Genomic DNA, 20,843 nt, shown 5'->3' on the forward strand with positions numbered 1-20,843 from the left:
ATATAACACCGGTCCTAAAAGATCTTCACTGACTCCCAGTACAATTCCAAGCACAATTCAAAGTGTTGGTCCTGAACTTTAAAGCTCTAAATGGCCTCGACGCATTAAACCTGAAGGAGCGTCTCCACCCCCATCGTTCATCCTGGACACTGAGGTCCAGCACCGAGGGCCTTCTCCTGGTTTCCTCACTGCAAGAAGCAAAGTTACAGGGAACCAGGCAGAGGGCCTTCTCAGTAGTGGCACTCGCCCTGTGGAACCTTCCCTTAGATATCAAAGAGATAAAGAGCTACATAATTTTTATAAGACACCTGAATCAGCCCTGTATTGGGGTGTTTTTAATGTTTGATGGTTGGTTATGTTTTTATATATGCTGTAAGCCACTCAGAGTGGCCAAGGAAACCCAGCCAGGTGGGCAGGGTATAAATATCATCATCATCATCATCATCATCATTAAATCTGGGCCTCTGATTAAATTTCTTTTTAAGAGAATTTCAAGAAGGCTCAGTGCTGCATTTTGTGTTTTTATTGTGTGTGTAAAAATCTAAACTCAGACATGCATTCCCAGCTGTTAATAGGCTACCTTTTTAAATCTCCTTCTCCTGCTGCCAGAGCTCGACAGCCCTCACGACCTCATAGTGACAGCTTCCACAGAGTCATCCATCTCTGTGTCCTGGACCAAAGCCAAGGGCCCCATTGATCACTACCGGGTCATCTTCATTCCCGCTTCAGGAATGGCATCTGAGGTTACCGTTGCCAAAGACAAGTCTGAGCTTACACTATCAGACTTGGAACCTGGGACTGAATACACAATCTCTGTCATTGCTGAAAGAGGCCGTCAGCAGAGCCTGGAGAGCACAGTGGACGCCTTCACAGGTAGGTACTGAGGGTCACCTGAGGTTTTCTGAGGGTCTGTTACTACTATTTGCTGGTTGACTACCTAAGGACCATGTTACTGTAGATACGCCATTGAAGAGTCATTTCTTTCACTAATTGCAGCCCCACTTAGCTGCTTTGAAGGTTGGGGGTGTGGTGCTATGAGAGAGAGTGTTTAACCCAGCGTTTCTCAACCGGTGTTCCGCGGCACACTACTGTGCCGCGAGACGCTGGCTAGTGTGCCACGACGAGAAGGGCGATTTGCATTGCTCGCCTCGCGTCGTGACCCGGCCGGCTTCCTTTCCGGCGGGTCAGTGTTGTGTATTGGCGGCCGCCAGGCACATGACAATGCAAATCGCCCTTCTCGTCGCCGCACGTTGCAGCAAAATTTAGAGTCAGCATCCAGCCGGAGGCCAGAGAGGGCACCGCCGCCTGGGGAGGAGGAGGCAGGCGGGGAAGGCTGCGCAGGGCTTCCCTTCGCCGGGCCAGAGCGGCGGCGGCTGCCTGGGGCGGCCGGGAGGGAGGCGGTGGCAGCTGCGTGCCCGTGTCTGCCCGCCTGGGGTCTGTGTGTGCCGTCTAATGTGTCCCCGCTCGCTCCGCAGGCTCTGCGCCTGGTGGGTCCGCCTGGCTACCGCGCAGCAGTTCTTCAGTGGCATGCTTTACGTCTCCCCTCCAAACTAAACTAAATATAGGGCGGCACAGAGTTGGTGTGCCGCGGGATTTTTTTTCATAGAACAAGTGTGCCGTGGCCCAAAAAAGGTTGAGAAACACTGGTTTAACCCATGGTGTTGGTGGGGAGAGAGGTTCAGCATCTCTTCTTCTGCTAATAGCAGGAGGGGGTTTGAGTGGGGGGGGAAGCAAGGAAGGAAAGTGTTAAACTTCTCCCAGAATGCCGGTTCAAAATAACACTGTGGCACCGCTAATTGCTTGAGCCTAATGTGAAGGGTATGTTATTTCCAAAATGCTAAGTGCAGAGATAGCCCAGGTAACGGAATTGCATGTTTGCAAGAACCTTCACGTGCCCTCTTTCTGTTGCCCCATTTTTCCTGTTCCCCCTTCCTCAGATTTACACCCTACATTGATCTCGCCTTTTGGGGCAGTGGTCAAATGCAGAGCATTTAAACTACACCCAGTGATTAATTCTTAAAGGGGGGGAGCCTAAAACTCAAGACAGCTCAGAAAATACATTTCTAAACTGGATAATCTTTACCCTCATTACAGAAGACTGGGGCTGTGTACACACATTCTTTTAATGAATCGTTTTTTTGCTCATGAAAAGTGCTTCTTGAGAGACTGCTTTCATTCTAAAAGTAAAAGTTCATCACAAGTGGATTCTGCATTAATCTGCAGTGTGTCCGTTTAAAAACAGGTGTACAGTAGGTGGTCCCAGCTATTGGGCGGGGGAGGTATCCACACCCGCCCAATGGCATTGTGGGTGGGCAGATTCCAAGACTGCAACCATTGCTTTCCTCTCCATTCACCTGGGGTATGTGCAGGGAGGGAAAGGCATGGATAACCTAATCAAGGGGAGAGTTTTCAAATGTGCATCATGTAGCCACACCCATTCTTGTAAATGGCAGGATATAGAATCAACCTAGTTTGGAAGCAGCCTTACCCTTTGGTCCTTTTGTACATGCTCAGATGTACTCGCCTTTTTCATCATTTTGCATGTTTCCTGGCTACAGTAAATAAGACCCAACCTGCCATTTTCTTCTGCATTCTTGTTTTCAGGGTTCCGGCCAATCACACAGCTTCACTTTTCTCATGTGACTTCCTCCAGTGTGAACATCACTTGGAGTGACCCCTCTCCTCCAGCAGATAGGCTGATACTGAACTACAGCCCCAAGGACAAAGAGGAAACCAAACAAGTGATGCTAGACCCGACCAAGAGACATGCTGCCTTGATTGGCCTGCAGCCGTCCACAGAGTACGTTGTGTCCTTGGTGGCTGTGCATGGCCTTGTTAGCTCTGAGCCCATCATGGGCTCCATCAAAACAGGTAACAGTTGTAGTGCTATCTCCATTGCAGTTTAATATCTATGTCTTGTCCACTTCCAAGGAAGATCCTTTGTGCTTGAATGGGTTGCAAAATTAAAAACAGAAAACAGAGTGGAGCCAAACATCAAAGTCTTAGAGCTGAGTCTTAGAATTCACATTTAACTCAAGCCAAAATGACACACATCCCAACTATCGCTATGAACCAGTGACTGTTCCAGTTTTCTTCAGCCTCTTCATTGTAAATCACTCTACCTACTGTATTTTTCCCCCATCTTGACTTAGGCCAAGGTTTTGTGGATGTGTCTTTAAAAAAATGTTCAAATGAGTTGCTAGGGTTGCCATTCATAAGCTTTCAGCTTTCCTCCTCAACAACCTCTGAGCATGAGTGTGAATACAGCCCATCTTAATGCACACACATGAATCATATGGTAGCATGCCCACCATTTTGAATACCCCTGTCTGGAAAATGCAGCATGCATGGTCCGTCCCTATCCTGCTCTCCTCTGTTGACCAAACCAGAAATGGGATGGGTAGGTCCTGGGTTTGGTGAGTTGCAAGGGGGCATGGGGTGAATAAAGGAAGCAGAGACCCAGGGAAGCAGAGAACAGGGAAACAAAAGGGATTGAGAAGATGGTTTGCCCCAGAAAAGGCAAACAGTGGGAGGTTTGCCTTAGAAAAAGGTTGGTTGCCCCAACGGCTAGCTAGAAGCAGTGGGATGTACTACGTTAATTAAATAACCCATGGTTCCTGTAAGCCCAAAGCACCAAACACACAGGAGGCCACCAGAATGACCTCTCCACAGGTCACTGTTTGGGGCCAGGGTCTTCCTTCTGTTCAGGAGATATTCCCAGAATAGTAACATATGCAGAAAAACAATGGTGTGGACTCGTCTGAGGGAAGTGCTTCTTATTCCAGTGATTTCACAAGAGTCCCAGGAGAGCAGGAAGGAATTAATTTTAATTCAGAAAAATAGTGTGCCTCGGCTATTAGAAGTATAGGAAACACTGAGCTAGAGAACAGGTGAGACCTGGGTCTACTGCCAGCTCTGGCCCGGCTGTGGCCATGTCTGCTAACCCAGAAGAACTTAACTCAGAAGTGGCCATGCATCATCTGAAGTTGCCTGCTTATCGACATAGCAGAGGAAGCAGCAGAGAAGCAGGCAGGAGCGGCGGCATGAATCAGCGCCTTGTCTAGCATCAGGATTACAGACCTCCAGTTCCTGCCCAGGCACATCAAACACTCCTCCTGCTTTTGTCACAAGTAGTGTCTTGCTTCAGTTTGGCCGCACAGGGGACGGAAAGGGTTCTTAGCTTCACCTCTCCCAGGGCCGTCTTAAGTGTACCGGGCGCCATGGCGCGATGATCCCTGGCAGGGCCAGGCGCAGCGGGCAGCTGGAGGGCACGGTGCGACAGGCAGGGACGCTGCCAGCTGTGCTCCGCCTCCGCCTGCACGGCTGAAGCGAGACGGCAACAGCGGCAGCAAAGCTGCCTCCGTCGAGGGAAACCTGGACCTGGGCTACCTTCCGCCCACACTCCTTCAAGTCACAGCGAGCACAGACAGCGCTGCCCCACAATGCTCCGTGGCACATGTGTCTGTGCTGTCTGTGCTTGCTGTGACTTGCATAGCTGCCAAGTACCCCGTTTTCCCCGGGAAACCCCCATTTTTACTTACCTTTTCCTGGTGGTCCCCCGTATCACTTCATCTCCCGTTTTTCTCTGTTATTTTCTCCTGCCGGCGGCCATTTATTTTCTTTCCGATTTGCCCTTCTATGGGCACCAAAAATGGCCGCCAGCGGCTTCAAAAGTCGCATCTATGCATGTCCGGAAGTGCATAGACGCGACTTCCGTTGTCGACGGCGGCCATTTTTGGTGCCCATAGAAGGGCAAAGCGACACCGGAAGTTACGTCGACGCAACTTCTGGTGTCACACGGCTGCCAGTCCCAGATTCTGCAGTTCGGGACTTGGAAGGTACGGTGACTTGAAGGAGTGTGGGCGGAAGGTAGCCCAGGTCCAGGTTTCCCTCGATGGAGGCAGCTCTGCTGCCGCTGCTGCCACCTCATTTCAGCCACCGCTGCCGGGAAAGGAGCGGGCGAGGCGGAGGCGGAGGCAGAGGCGCGGGCATCTCCGTGTGCCTCCTTGATGCGCCCCCTGCTGGGCGGGCGCCCTGGTGCACCGCGCCAGTCAGCCCAATAGGAAAGACGGCCCTGACCTCTCCCCCTTCCAATGCAAGCAGATGGTGCCTATGCCCACATAATTGTCAAACGCTACAGTAGATCCCAAATCTCCTTTCCCCCTCCCCATGCCTGCTGATTTGCCCTGGGTTGCTGTAACAGTAATCTTCCCATCCATCCTCCTGTAGTCTCAGAGCTGGGTTTTGAGACCGCAACTGGTTCCAAATGCAATACAAAGGAATTATACATGTATGCTCAGTTAACCTCAAAATCCCCCCAACAGCCAAGAAACCAGATTTGCTGACTGCATGTTCATTCTGAAATCCCCTTCGAAAAGCCGCACACATTATTCCAGCTGAAGTGTGTGTGGAGGACAGAGGCAATACACCTGCATAAGGGGTACACACTACTGTATCCTCCTCACGCACAGCAACACCTGAGAGGTGTTGGCTCGTGAACGATGCAGGAAGACTGATGTCTGTAGCAATCTTGTACTTGGTAGAGTTGAAGGCAGAAGCAGGCAGCTGTGGCTGTAATGCCAAAGAATCTTACTCTCCCACAACCGGAATATTAAGTGATGGGGTACTGAAGAAGACTTCATGAATTTGTTATGGTCTCTTTCACTGTTTCTCTGGGTCTTGATTATTTGTCCATTTATTTACATAATTGATATCCTGCACCAGCAATAAAATTGAAGAAGGAAAAAGTACATTATAATTATTATTATTATTATTATTAACAACACAGACAGCAAATTAAAACAAACTAAAGCAGCAGCAACCTGGTTTTTTGTAAACCGCTTAAGAGGTTTTATTACAATCAAAAGGTCTATAATTTTTATTAAATAAATTAAATAAAGACAGTATAATCAAACTACTCTGCAAGAAAGTGCTTCTGTTTGCAGTTCAGAAAATCCTGAGAAAACACAAATGTTTTCTGGCACCTAAATGATACTGATGATGTCTCCATGGGGAGGGCATTCGAAAGAGGATGCAAGTGGTGAACCACTGTCCCTTAGATCCATCGCTGGATATTTCTCCTAATCAGCATTCCTGAGTGGCATCAAGATCAGCTCCTTAAATGAAGAATGAAATATGTAATCGTGTTAACTGCCTTGCCAATTACTATGACAAATGAGCCATTGCTATAAGGCCTCTGCCGATACACATACAATTATGCTTTGGTGCACATGTTAAGGTCTTCTCCTTAGCAGTGACAGCTAAGGGATTGCCTTTAAAAAATAATAAAGTGAGACTTTTAGAGAATAAGCTATCACTGTTGGAAAGTGACACTGAGCAGTGGTGTTCTGTCTGCCTCCCCCCCCTCTCTTTTGAGACTTTGGTACATCAAAAGGTGTCTCCTCTACCACCATAACCTTACCATCAAATATGGTCTCTCTTTTTTGGCTATATATTTCTGTCCTCAATCAAACACCTACAAAGATGACCTCTGGCCAGAACTATATATCATATAAAACATGGCTTTACTGAGAAAAATGGCAGTCCCCTGTCAAGCTGTCACTCCCTCTTCACAACATCTAGTGCAACTTACCCCAGGCCCTGACATCATAAAAGTTTTTTTAAAAAATGTCACACCCTGTTTCAGAAGGTTCCGCAGGACAGGATACAGTAGAATAAATTCATTTTGCAAACAGCGATAAAAGAATTTTTTTCTGTCAAGTGTAGTGTTGTGTTGAATAACCAGCAATTGTTAAAACAAAATAAAAAAAATTCCTTCCAGTAGCACCATAGAGATCAACTAAGTTTGTTATTGGTATGAGCTTTTGTGTGCATGCACACTTCTTCAGATACCATGCACACGAAAGCTCATACCAATGACAAACTTAGTTGGTCTCTAAGGTGCTCCTGGAAGGAATTTTTTATTTTGTTTCAACTACGGCAGACCAACACGGCAACCTACCTGTAACTAGCAATTGTTAAGCGTGTGAATTATACAATAAGTAACTGTGCAATAGCACACCACAGTTATCAAAAGAAGCCACCACAGTTATCAAAAGAAGTGATGCATTTCCGGTTGGGAATTGTGCAATGTGCAATGTGTTTGCCAGCTTTTATCTCTTTACTTTGCTTCGTTAAGGGATTGATCCACCAAGGAACCTGACCATTGACAACGTGACTACAGATTCTGTGACGGTCCACTGGGCTCCTCCTATTGCATCTTTTGACCATTATAGGATAGCCTACAAATCTGCCCAAGGTAACACTCCCAGAGGTCTGTGGAAACAGCTCACCTGGGTGTTTTGGGGTGCCTGCTTTCTTACAGGGTCTTGTGTGAACTGACCAAACCTGTCCCTTTAGGGGGTTCATTTGCCTGCTCCCATCTTGTTTCATCTGCTCCCAGTTAGGAGGTCCCTAAGGAGGCGTGTGTGAGGAGGGTGTATCCTTTGGCTGACCCCCTCCCACAACATCACTACCTACAGAACTCTCCCATAAACCCACTGCTCTCTGGAAAGCTTAGCATGTGGGTGTTTCCTTTGAAGCTAACTGTACAATCCTGTGCCTGTTTACTCAGAAGTAAGACCCTGTATGTTAGATAGGTCTGACTTCCAGGTAAGTGTACATACAGTTGCAGCCTGAATACCTTCTTCAACTGGGTTCCACAAGATTAAAGAGTCCAGACTTTCAGAATTCATCACCTCAAAGACAGAGATAGGTCATTAAAATAAAAGAAGGCTAAAGGTTTTGGCGAGGAACCTTCATTTGCATTTGACAAGCGCCTCAAACAAGTTACTTCCAAACCAAAGGACTTTTGGTAATTACTTTGAAATACACATTTTCTAGAAATAATACACTGTGCATTTGATTCTATTAGCCTGCGCTTTTGGGATCCAAAAGGTGCTTTGTGCATTGCATGGTATAAACATGTATCTTAGGATATGTGTACAGTATGTGTTACTTCTACATGTTTGCTGACACCTACAGTATCTCTCCCTCAGCAAGGGGAGTGTTGTGGAAGCTCTTGTATTTTTCAAGGCTGTGCATTTGCAAAAGAGAATGAATTGAGTGGGGTTTGGGGCTCCTTCCGCATTTTAAATATTCTCATCCTCAAAAACTAGAGTAGACAAATAGTTTTCTAGAGCAAGGGATTTACTATTGCTGTGCCACATACTCAAGTCACAAGTCTGTTGAGGTGTTGAAGGAATAGAATGCAAAGCAGAAATAAAGGTGAGCTGCTTTCCCCACCCCCTACCCCCCCTTCATTAAGTTGCCCAAATATTTTAGAACAGGAAATTACAGGTTATAATATTTCAAAGACCCGCTAAGGGTCTGTGTATATTAAACTCAGAAGCAGCACTTATAGCTATGCAATTAGTTGCAAGTTTGTTAATGCGAGTAAGGTTATGCTCTGCAAAGAGAAAAATAACTCCATCTTACAGAAATTATGGGAAATTGCCCCAATGAACAAATTAACTTATTGGAGACAAACTTTAAACAACCAACAAGAATATATTATTATACAGAGATGGGCCTTAAATTACAGAGTCCCTTTCAACTCTGTAATTTTATGGTTCTGTGATACTAATATAATACCATGCGATTATTTTTCACCCATATGACGCTGTTCTCAAGAGATGCATATATTTTTCTAATGTGTATATATCTCACACATTAAATATTATTTACTATCTTTACTATAATATCCTTAAATTAATCACATAGAAATTTAGTACACTATTTGCACCTTTTTTAATGGCAAAGATGAGTGTCTGCATTATTTGAACCGACATATGCAGAAACCTAAAGTGATCTCTGAGCTATTAAAAAAGCTAAACTTTTTAGAACAATACAATATACCTAGAATTATTTATTTTGCTGTGAAGTGATCCTTTCCCATCCCCCCCATGCCTTTAGCTGATAGAAGAAGAGGCCACAGTTGAGCTAATCTCTTTGGTTATTCTCTCCTGCTTCCAGTTAAATACTGTTTAGTTTCTTGTTGCTTGCAGTCTTGAGCCACACTTGGTTGCAGATGAATTAGCAATGCTGGTTTAGCGCATGTCTTTCAACCTTGGGGTAGTGGCATCAGGATTCAGGGAGGGGACGCTGAATGTGGGAATGGGAGGTGTGCAGTCTGAAAATTCAGCCTTAGCGCCTTCCCCATGTAGAATGAGGGAGGGGGCCCTGTTGGGTTCTCTGCCAGTGAGTCCGGTTTGCAGCTTTATTTCTCCAGAGCTGGCCCTGGCTAGGGCAGCTCTTCCGACCACACTTGGCACTGGACCAACTTTTGATCAAAACATACATCTTTCCTCCTGAGTCCAAGGGCTCCATGGAGTCCCATTTGGCTACCTCTCCGATAGCCATGTGGACAAATACAAGAGAGAAGCAGCCAGAGGATGTGCTCTTCTGGCGACTTCCATGGCGATCAAGGCTGAAAGGTGTCTGTGCGGCTGACACCTGGCTGTTGTTAGCCTATTTTTAGTGCACCTGGATTTGCTAGTCATAATGGAGCCATTTTCTCCATCCAAACAGGACGAGTGGACAGCCTTGTTATTGCCAAAGGTGTTACTGAATACACGCTCAGCCACCTGCAGTCTGCCACGGAGTATGAGATCAGCTTGAAGAGTGTCCGAAGCAGAGAAGAAAGTGAGCCTCTCTCACACATCCTGTATACAGGTATGGAATGCATTTTGGGGGTTATACAGAACTGTCCAGAGTTTACTTGTGAATGCAAGTGGCATTAACATAGCTGCCAAGTACCCCGTTTTCCCCGGGAAACCCCCGTTTTTACTTACCTTTTCCCGGTGGTCCCCCGTATCACTTCGTCTCCCGTTTTTCTCCATTATTTTCTCCTGCCAGCGGCCATTTTCTTTCTTTCCAATTTGCCCTTCTATGGGCACCAAAAATGGCCACTGCCGGCTTCAAAAGTCGCATCTACGCATGTCCATAAGTGCATAGACGCAACATCCGGTGTCGGCGGCGGCCATTTTTGGTGCCCATAGATGGGCGGAGCGACACCGGAAGTTGCGTCGTCGCACTTTCTGACATGCGTACAAGTGAATTTCGAAGCCGGCAGCGGCCATTTTTGGTGCCCATAGAAGGGCAAAGCGACACCGGAAGTTACGTCGACGCAACTTCCGGTGTCACACGGCTGCCGGTCCCAGATTCAGCAGTCCGGGACTTGGAAGGTAAGCATTAGGATAAAGAAGCATCAAATGGTTGGTAGCAAGAGCTTCCTTCAGGAATTTGGCACCTTCGTTACATATCTTTAGGCAGCAAGCGAAAACGTTGCTCTGTAACCAGGACTTCGGCTGATTAAACAACCTGTTTTCTATTTTTATGTTGTAAACCATCCTGTGATCTTTGGATATAGGGCATTGGGTAAATTTAAGTAATAAAAATGTTAGGCGGGGGCAAGGTAATTTGGTGGCTGCCAATGAACAGCTGGGAGGGCACAGCATTCACTTCCCATACTTTCACAAGTACTGCAGCATCACAGAAATGTTAAGCTCAAAACTGAATCTGCTGAGAGAATTGTAGTAGCAGGTAGCATGGGCATGGCCAGGGGGCAGGGGGCAGGTAATAATAATAATAATAATAATAATAATAATAATAATAATTAATAATAATAATAATAATAATTTATTATTTATACCCCGCCCATCTGGCTGGGCCTCCCCAGCCACTCTGGGCGGCTTCCAACCGAATATTAAAAACAGTACAGTATCAAACATTAAAAACTTCCCTAAACAGGGCCGCCTCTAGATCAATTAAGGTAAAGGTAAAGGGACCCCTGACCATTAGGTCCAGTCGTGACCGACTCTGGGGTTGTGCGCTCATCTCACATTATTGGCCGAGGGAGCCGGTGTATAGCTTCCGGGTCATGTGGCCAGCATGACAAAGCCGCTTCTGGCAAACCAGAGCAGCACACGGAAACGCTGTTTACCTTCCCGCTGTAGCGGTTCCTATTTATCTACTTGTACTTGACATGCTTTCGAACTGCTAGGTTGGCAGGAGCTGGGACTGAGCAACGGGAGCTCACCCCGTCACAGGGATTCGAACCGCCGACCTTCTGATCAGCAAGTCCTAGGCTCAGTGGTTTAACCCACAGCGCCACCTGGGTCCCTTAAAGCAATATAAATACGTAACTAACTGACCATTCACATCGGTTCTGCCCTCCCTAAGTCCTGCCCACCCCCCAACAACAAAAATCCTGGCTACTCCCATGGCAGGTAGTATACTAAACAGAGTCCAATTTTTCTTAATGCCCTTACCTTGCAAATGCCTTCTGCAATTTTGGGTTGGTGGTGTATCATAATGTTCCATTCATCTCATACCATTCATCTCATGTCATTGATTTTGTGAGGAGGAGGCAGTTGAAAACATCCCCCATTATATGCTTTGCTGTGTTATCTCTCAAATTGTACCTCTGCAGAAGCACTTCCATTCCAAGATGCCGAAAGATCACAACTACTGTTAGATCAATAGAAAAGGGACTTCCTACGGAGTAATGAAAATAAAGAAGAGCCAACCTATACGCAATGGGGCAGACATTTTTCTATGTTTGCTTGCAGGCCTCATTCACATACAAAGGGCAGAGGGAGTCGGTTATTAACATTTGAATGGACGTGCCTCTTGCTTCTCCATAGCTCCAAGCACCTTTCTCTCCATCCCAGTTCACTCCCAGAACCAGAGCTGGGCCACAAGAGGGTGAAGTAAAGTAGTGAAGTAAAGGAGGGATGGAGAGGTCAGATGGGGAAGATTCACCTCTAACTCATTAACTACTTTTGGTGTCAAATTCAGAACCCACTCCCCACTCTGTGTGTGAATGGAACTGATCTACAAAAAATAACCTGGCTGTCCCATCACATCGCATTTGGGCCTCAACTTCAGGCTGTAGAGCCATGGCACCGTTTTCCTTTCGGCGCTTGCTTTGCTTCACATGCAAATGACTTGTGGTTTGGATACAGCACTTGCTGCTGAATCATGAGCATAGGTCTGCCTCATAGTTCCTACTAGTTGCCTTACATTTTTGCTCCATGGTTTTTGGACCATGGGCGTACCCAGAATCAAAGCTAGGGGGGCACACCAGCCACGCCCCCAGCCACACCCCCAGCCACCTGATTGGTTAGCTGGCAATGACATGGCCAGGATCCCCCCAGGAGGCATGGTCAACGTCCCTGCCCCCCAGAGAAAAGGGGGCCGTTTGCAAGGCAGCACACGGAGCCACCCACGCTTGCACTCCTGCCTCGCCCGCTACTTTAATGGCAGCGGTGACTAAAACGAGGCAGCAGCAGCGAAGCTGCTTCCGTTGAAGGAAGCCTAGACCTGGACCTGGGCTAACTTCAGCCCACACTCTTTCAAGTCACAGCGAGCACAGCACAGAAAGTGCTGCCCCACAATGCTCCACGGCATGCAAATGAGGTGCCGCGGAGCATTGTGGGGCAGCACTTTCTGTGCTGTGCTCACTGTGACTTGAAAGAGTGTGGGCTGAAGTTAGCCCAGGTCCAGGTCTTTTTCAACGGAGGCAGCTTCACTGCCGCTGCTGCCGTTTCGCTTCAGCCAAGCAGGCTGAAGCAGAGCACAGCAGGCAGCGTACCTGCCTGTCCTCTCCAGCTGCCCAGCTTTTAGGAGGGGCAGCTGCCCCCCCCTGCCCCATGCTGGGTACGCCCATGTTTTGGACTTTAAGCTGCTTCCAGGTCCTTGTCATGGCTGATGCCTGAAGCAAAGAAACAACTTCTGTGTTGACTCCCTTACCTTGCCTTTTTGTTTTGCAGCCATGGAGAATCCAGAGAGCTTGACTGCCACAAACATCACCCCAACAGAGACCCTTCTGAAGTGGGACCCGCCCATGGCTGAAGTTGAGAATTATGTCATTGTCCTCACACATGACACAGGTATGTCTGTGTCTGGTATGCAGTACTGTGTGGGGCATGGAGGGAGCACCCTGTGACAGGTTGGGAGAATTCAAAAGAGGCAGATAGAGGAGGTTGGTGTGAAGAAGCAGGGGACGGATATGTGTGTTTCGAACGGAGGGTCCTAGCAGCCAATTTACTCTCTAGGGCACTGTGCTGGTGCTAGAGGATACGACTGTAGTTCAGCCGATAACACAGGGGCCCATGGGATTTCATCTGGGCCTTGAAAGTCTGAGACTCTGGCCTGGCTCCTCAGTCTTGTGTATTGTCTGAGTGAAGGCAGCAGTGGAGCAAGTCGATTGGGTGCCTGGGGTGGCGCCTGCGGAGGCGGGGCCACCTACTCACAGGGGCACCGTGGGGCCTCTGGAATCTGCCTGCCTCCTCCCACTCAGCCACCCTACAGCTGGCGGGGGGGGGCAATGGGAGGACCATTTGGGCAGTGTGGAGCCTGCAGGCGCCCAACCCACCGCGTCACTCCCAGAAGACACACGTAGCTTGGGCGCGCTTCAGGCCCCGCAGTGAGTGCCGCCCAGCATTTTGTCACACACCCCAGTGGTGACACATGGGGTGGACTGCCCCCCACCGCACACACACCCTTGCTATGCTCCTGAGTGAAGGTCAGCTGCATTTAGAGTGTCCCGACCTGGTCCATCCACCTGGCCCATGCTTTGCTTCCAGAACACCAGCCTTGACCGTCCAAAGAGGGAACTCTTTGGAATGAAGAACTTTGCAAGTCACCGCCACCCCTTCTCACAGTCCCTGTCACAAAATGCAGTGGTCCAGGAAGACCAGAGTTGGGATCACAAGACTTTTGGGACCATCAGGAACTTTTGGGTTTTTCAGAAAACGTTGTTGGTGTCAATCACAAAGTGGGATATGTAGCACAAGACAAAATGGCTGCCAATTCCAAAACAGATGTTTAATTTTGGAATCCGATGCATGTTCAGTCTAGGAGAGGGTGAGCCAGTGCAAATGGGAACTAATCAGGAAAAGCAATCTCTTGTGGATCGTGCATTTTTGAGGGGATATTTACTGAAAACTTTCACAAGTCCTATAGAAGGTATTGACAGGCACACTTAGATGCCAAGTTGGCACCTTATAGACCAAAGTGTCCGGAGTTTTTGCTGTCCTTCTGCAACATTCTCTACTTCCAGTGTAACATTCCTCCTGTAGTAGGATGGATCCACACAATCAATTTCCCCCCACCATGAAGTGATGTTTCCTTTCACCTTGGCATAGCTCCCAGTCCTGACAACATAATTGTTCTCCACATTGATCTCAGTCTTATGAGTGGTCCATCCACAAGTTCCAACAAGTATCCATTAGTCCTGATTTAAGACTTGACATATTTGCATAGGCTATGACCTGCCTGAAGGCTATCTGACCATAAAGCCTATTTTATTCAAGTTGGATCTCACACTAGAAGGCTGTCATTTCGAAAGCCTCATGTTCTGTACAATCTACCCCTGATTTCAGTTGCCGGAGAAACCATTTTAGTGGACGGGACCAACCAGGAGTACCAACTCATCAGTTTGCTGCCCAGTACGAGCTACGGAGTCACCATGTATGCCACCAATGGGCCTGTCACCAGCAGAACCATCTTCACCAACTTTACAACTCGTAAGTATAGCCTATTAATTCTCACTGCCAGGAAATAACATTCACAACAACTGACAACTTGTTTTCCTGTGGGATATAGGAAACAAACTTTCCGATGAAGGGTTTTTATATCCCTGAGTATTCAAACTGTAGCTTGCATATCACAAAACCCTGCAACAAAATCATTGCCCTACTCTGATTCATTTGCCAACAGTTTTGGATCCTCCCTCAAATTTGACTGCAAGTGAAGTGACTCGGCGAAGTGCACTGCTTTCGTGGCTGCCTCCTATGGCTGAGATTGAGAACTACATCATGACTTACCGGTCACCTGATGGGAGCCGCAAGGTGAGTCCTTTCTTCCAATAAGTCTCTCCTGCCAGGGTGGAGCCAGATGATCTCCAAATGTGCAGGGGGGGGGTTGTTGTTTTTGCCTGAGGGTTGTGATTTCATTCCCCTCCTCCACCACCACCACCCCAAAAAAACAGCCCTCAATCCCTTTTTGTTCTGTTTTTTTGCAGTTTTCATAGTCACTTCCCCTCCCCTTTTCGTCACTGCTATCGAGACCATTTTTTTTCTGTTTCAGGTCCTTTGTTTGATGTTACGGTAGCTCTGCTGTGTTACCATTTCAGCACAGTATTTGCATAGCATGAAATAAATACTAATAGGATAAAAAGGTAAAGGGACCCCTGACAATTAGGTCCAGTCGTGACCGACTCTGGGGTTGCGGCGCTCATCTCGCTCTATTGGGCGAGGGAGCCGGCATAGGGCTTCCAGGTCATGTGGCCAGCATGACAAAGCCGCTTCTGGCAAACCAGAGCAGCACATGGAAATGCCGTTTACCTTCCCGCTGTAGCGGTTCCTATTTATCTACTTGCACTTTGACGTGCTTTCGAACTGCTAGGTTGGCAGGAGCTGGGACCGAGCAACGGGAGCTCACCCCGTCACAGGGATTCAAACCGCCGACCTTCTGATCAGCAAGCCCTAGGCTCTGTGGTTTAACCCACAGCGCCACCTGCGTTCCTGCCACTAATGGGATAACATTAAACTAATGGAAAGAAATAGCATACAAGTAAAACTGGCCAGCAGTCTTCCCTAGCACGAGCCCACATTTTCTCACACAGTTTCTCAAAGCATCTCCCACCCCTGTTTGAGCCATTGCATAATAATCAGGCAATGGGTGTTTTGCCAAGAAGCAGCACCTGATCACTGCCTGCTTTTAACAAGTGGGTTCTTGGAGGGGAGTGGGATACCCTTGTCCTCGCCTGCCACTTCTAATGCCATGATTTGTGGCCTTCACTCACACAAGGAGGACACAAAACAAGCAATTGGGAAAGTCATGAAACTTTATGGGATACCATTTCCACAGCTAAACTGCAGGGTGTGGAGGGGAATAGAGTCATTCTCTTATCCAAAACTGCATCAGCTATGGCACATTTAATGTCCCCGTTGTGAGCGCTGCATTTGAAAAGACTTTGTGTGCACTATCTGGGTGACATATTGCATTTTGCCATAAATCAACGAAATATAGCAAATTCACGAGACAAGCTGGAAGATGGACTGTGTGCTACAAATGGGGAGCAAGAGAAGTTTTACTAGGCAAAACTCATCATGGGGAAAATCCATTGGGGCCCCACAACCCCATATCACTCCTGCAGGCCTCTCCTGTCTCCGAAAACATCTTGTGGGAATGATTTGTGTGATTTGTTCAGACATAACTGAAGTTATGGAATTAACACACACACACACCCATTAGCAAGGGGCAGAAGCCAACGTTACAAAGGAAACATGAGGCTCCCGCTCCTGTGTTTCTCTTGCAACATAAATTTGGGGGCAAGGGCACTTGCACAGGAGAATGGCAGGCCGGAAGGGGGTGTTTAACCCTTGGTTTTCCTGCTAGACATTCACAAGGGAAGTGCCTGAGCAGTATTCCAATTCTCACAATTTGACTTCCAGCCTCTTTCAAATTTGAAGGACTGCTTTCACACAACCTGACACCCCTCAGGTTGTAAGTTCAAGACCAGAATCCTGATCCTCGAAATGCCTCCAGGTTCCACTTCTGTGTTATGTACCTGAGCAGGGCTGGCCCACCCATGAGGCAAGGTGAGGTGACCACCTAAGGCGGCAGGGGCAGCAGATCCTGGTGTAGATCTTTCTCTCCACCCCCTCCCCTTGTTCCTGATATAGTTCTTTCCTCACCCCTTTTTCTCTGGCAGGGAGGCAGGCACCATTTGGGGTTCTGCCTCAGGTACCAAAATGTCTTGGGCCAGCCATGTACGCATAGCTGCCAAGTCTCCCGTTTTCCCCGGGAAACCCCCGTTTTTCCGGCTGTCCCCAGCCGAAAAAACGGATTCCCCCCCCCCCCGGTTTATTCTGGCGTGGCGGCCATTTTGGAACTGGGCGGAGCATGCTCAGAAGCAACTTTTGATGCTGCTCTGCCCAGTTCCAAAATGGCTGCAGCGCAACTTCTGGTGTGGCGGCCATTTTGGAACTGGGCACAGCAGCATCAAAAGTCACTTCTGAGCATGCTCCGCCCAGTTCCAAAATAGCCACCACGCTACTTCCGGTATGCTACTTTCGGTCCGGTCCCTTATTTTTCAGAGAGGAACTTGGCAGGTATGTGTACGTTAGCCCCACAAATCTCTCTTGCTCACCTCTGATTTTCCATCTCTTTTCGTGACTGAGCACAGGAATTGATTGTGGATGCAGAAGACACCTGGATCCGCCTAGAAGGGCTTTCGGAAAACACAGAATACACCGTGCGCCTGCAAGCAGCCCAGGATGCTGTGAGGAGTGGATTCACCTCTACCATCTTCACTACAGGTGAGAGGGTTACCCAGGGCTTTCTTTCTAGAAGAAAATGTGGTGGAACTCACCACAGGAGTGGTGAAATCATGTACAGTGGTACCTCTACTTACGAATAACTCCACTTACGAATGTTTCTACTTACAAATGGAGCTCCGTCCGCCATCTTGGATGCGGTTTAGATAGGATTTTTTCTACTTACGAATTTTTAGATAGGGTTGCTTCGACTTACGAATTTTTTCTCCCAATGCATTCCTATGAGATTCGACTTACATTTTTTTTGACTTACAAATGTGCGTTCGGAACGCATTAAATTCGTAAGTAGAGGTACCACTGTATAATGGGGAAAACCCTGGAGAATCCTAGTGGTTTATGAGGAGAACCCACCCTAGAGCCCAAAGACAATCCCATCGGGCTCCAAGGAGGGTCTCCTTGCCAGCCAGAGGCTTGTTGAGGTTGCTCAGCTGAGTCACAATCACTTTTAACTGAGGTTCCATCAGAAGATTGGGTTTTTTAAAAGAAAACATGTACCGGTAATCTTTTTTCCCTTGAGATTTAAAGAGACAATTCCTTGGCCCATGCCAAAGTTGATGTTGCTTAACAGATAAACTTAGTACTTCCAGACTAACCCCCTCCATACATACACAGGCTGGTTTCTATGGCTGACTTAAATTTCATAGCTGAAATGTGTTACCCTCCCTCTTCCCCACACACAAAAGGCAAAAGCAAAAATGAGTATGGAGTGGGGTACAAAGTTAAGAGTTCAAACCAGAGGTACATAGTAAGTTGTCTTATCCTGAGTCAAGCTATGGCTCTATCTAGCTCCTTATTATGGAAGTGAGAGCTGGACCATAAAGAAGGCTGATCGCCAAAGAATTGATGCTTTTGAATTATGGTGCTGGAGGAGACTCTTGAGAGTCCCATGGACTGCAAGAAGATCAAACCTATCCATTCTTAAGGAAATCAGCCCTGAGTGCTCACTGGAAGGACAGATCCTGAAGCTGAGGCCACCTCATGAGAAGAGAAGACTCCCTGGAAAAGACCCTGATGTTGGGAAAGATGGAGGGCACAAGGAGAAGGGGACGACAGAGGACGAGATGGTTGGACAGTGTTCTCGAAGCTAAGAACATGAGTTTGACCAAACTGCGGGAGGCAGTGGAAGACAGGAGTGCCTGGCGTGCTCTGAACCATGGGGTCACAAAGAGTCGGACACGACTAAACGACTAAACCACAACAACAACAGCTCCTTATTGTCTACATTGACAGGCAGCAGCTCTCTGGTTCCAGGCAGGAGTCTCTCCCAGCCCCACCTGGAGATGTTGGGGGTGGAACCAGGGACCTTCTGCATGCAAGGTGGATGCTCTGCCGCTGACTAAAGCCCTTCTCTTTAACCGCCCCAAAGGTTTTTCCCACAGAGCGATGTTTGGCTCCAAGTTTAAATCTGATGGGGTGCATGACAAGATTGCAGGAGGGAGGCTTCCTTTTTTATCATTTCATTTATTTTTATATAGGACATCTGTTAGCCACGTCCCTGCCATGGCTCACAGTTTGCAAACAAAGCATAAAAGTGCAAGAATACAAATGCATTTTTTAAAAGCATACAAAAACAAACAAGTCATGGGAGGCAGAAATACCCAGCATAAAGGGACAAACGTAAAGGGCAAGGCCTAGGCAAATGAAAAGTGTTCACTGGGCACTGAAAAGAGGATAGAGACATTGCCAGGTGGATGTCTGTGAACCTCTCTGAGTGAAATGTTACCAATGCAGGTGTGGCTAGTCTAGCTCTGGCTATGAGGGATCACAGCAGAGGCCACTCACGCATCTACAGATAGGGCTAGATCTAACAGCACTTCAAACTGTACAGTAGACATGATCCTTCAAAGAAAGTTCAACCCTACCCAGAACAGACTGAATACCACCACCCCAGTCCAAACAAATCAAAATTTTATTGCATTAGCTGGTTGGCCATAGCACATAACACATAAAACATTAATAATAATAATAATAATAATAATAATAATAATAATAATAATAATAATAGCGGTAACCTACCGCTATTATACAGAACATGTATCAAACACTTACAAAGCATTGGATATAAAAACATGCGATATAAAACAGAATTTGGTAAAAACTAGGATGCATCATGTGTGTTTTGTCCACTGGGGAATGTTTAGTGAAATCCGCGTCTAGAGAAAGTTAGCCAGTCGAGAGAGCTCTGAGTTTCAGGGCCTGCAAGATATAAACGGCCACTCCGCGGGTAACCCTGGGGTTAGCGTCCACCAATAGAAATTTCATGTGGTCGTCTTCCGAGGCGATAAGCGAAGGAATCAGTATGAGGAGCCTTGGTCTTATTCAGAACAGACTGAATACCACCACCCCAGTCCAAACAGATCACTCACCCAAAGCTCCCCTGCCTTAATATGGACCAAGCTTCCGCTAACTGGCCTCCATCCAGTCCATGACCAGTTGCAGACAGCAGTTTAGCACCTCCACAGCTTCGCCTGAATGTGATGGAAAGGGTAGAAGTGGGAGTCTTCCATGTACTGATGGCACATTACTCCCAGTTTCCAGATAACCTCTACAAGAAGCTTCTGAGTGACGCTAAATAGCAAAAGGGGCAAAATAAAACCTTGTGGCAAACCATAGAACAGCTGCCAGGGGACAGAGTGGGAATCTCCCAACACCGCTTCTGGAGCCCCTGATCAATATAGAAGCAGAAACACCATTTTTCTGGGCCCCCAGTTCCCACCACAGATAGTTAATACTGGGAGGAACCGTGGTCAGTGGTATCAAGAGCTGCTCCGAGGTCCAGAAGGATCACACTCCTCCTGTGTTTCCTCCACTGTAAGTCTCTGTTTCTACCCAAAACTGGATTGAAATTGAACTAGACTAGGCAAATTCAATAGTATATGGAATTGCGCAGCCACCACCACTTGAGTACATTGCCCCAAAGGATCCTCTGAGTCCGCCATGAGTTTCTTCTGGAATTACTATTCACTCGTCTCTTTAAATGCCCCTGGGACCAGCAGGAAGCCATTGATTGATCAACTACAGGACTGAACCAGTCGGTCTATTGCAGCTACTGTTACAAGGCAAGGCAGACATTAAGGTGTTAGGTCAAAGTCCTCCAAGCATCCTATACACATCTCCAGGCCTAAATAACTGAAGTTCATCCAACAATACATAACAGTGTTTTCCTGGGTCAGTGAAAACGAACAGCTGTCTACAGCTTTGACTGCCTAACATCTGTTTCTTTATAATATAGCAAGTATTTTTTAAAAAAAATCAGATTCCACAGCCTGAATTTAGATTAGCTTATGCTACAAATAGTTGTAATCCGGGTAGTGGTGCATTTGGAAGAAGCGGGTTTCTACAGAAATAATAATATCGCACTGGAGAGTACTCTTGTGTAGACTCATGGATTGTGAAACAGCACAAGAGGGCACCCAGAGTGGAACGGCTTGTTTAGAAAGGGGATGCACAAAAGTGGTTGGATGTTGAATCCAATTACATCCGTACCTAAATTGT

At 47.2% G+C, this 20,843-nt stretch overlaps 1 protein-coding gene across 1 annotated transcript in view; it reads left to right on the forward strand.

Annotated features, from left to right (window-relative positions):
- The window catches only part of TNR (tenascin R), a 77,847-nt gene that overhangs the window by 43,448 nt on the left and 13,556 nt on the right, over positions 1-20,843 (forward strand). Inside the window, exons 9-16 of the mRNA XM_060276597.2 lie at positions 610-873; positions 2,605-2,871; positions 7,139-7,258; positions 9,529-9,672; positions 12,774-12,893; positions 14,388-14,531; positions 14,725-14,855; positions 17,198-17,330. Coding sequence (XP_060132580.2) covers positions 610-873; positions 2,605-2,871; positions 7,139-7,258; positions 9,529-9,672; positions 12,774-12,893; positions 14,388-14,531; positions 14,725-14,855; positions 17,198-17,330 — 1,323 coding nt within the window. The remainder of the gene's footprint in view (positions 1-609; positions 874-2,604; positions 2,872-7,138; positions 7,259-9,528; positions 9,673-12,773; positions 12,894-14,387; positions 14,532-14,724; positions 14,856-17,197; positions 17,331-20,843) is intronic.

The sequence above is a fragment of the Zootoca vivipara genome, chromosome 7, assembly GCF_965207765.1.
Source record: "Zootoca vivipara chromosome 7, rZooViv2.hap1.1, whole genome shotgun sequence".
NCBI lineage: Eukaryota > Metazoa > Chordata > Lepidosauria > Squamata > Lacertidae > Zootoca > Zootoca vivipara.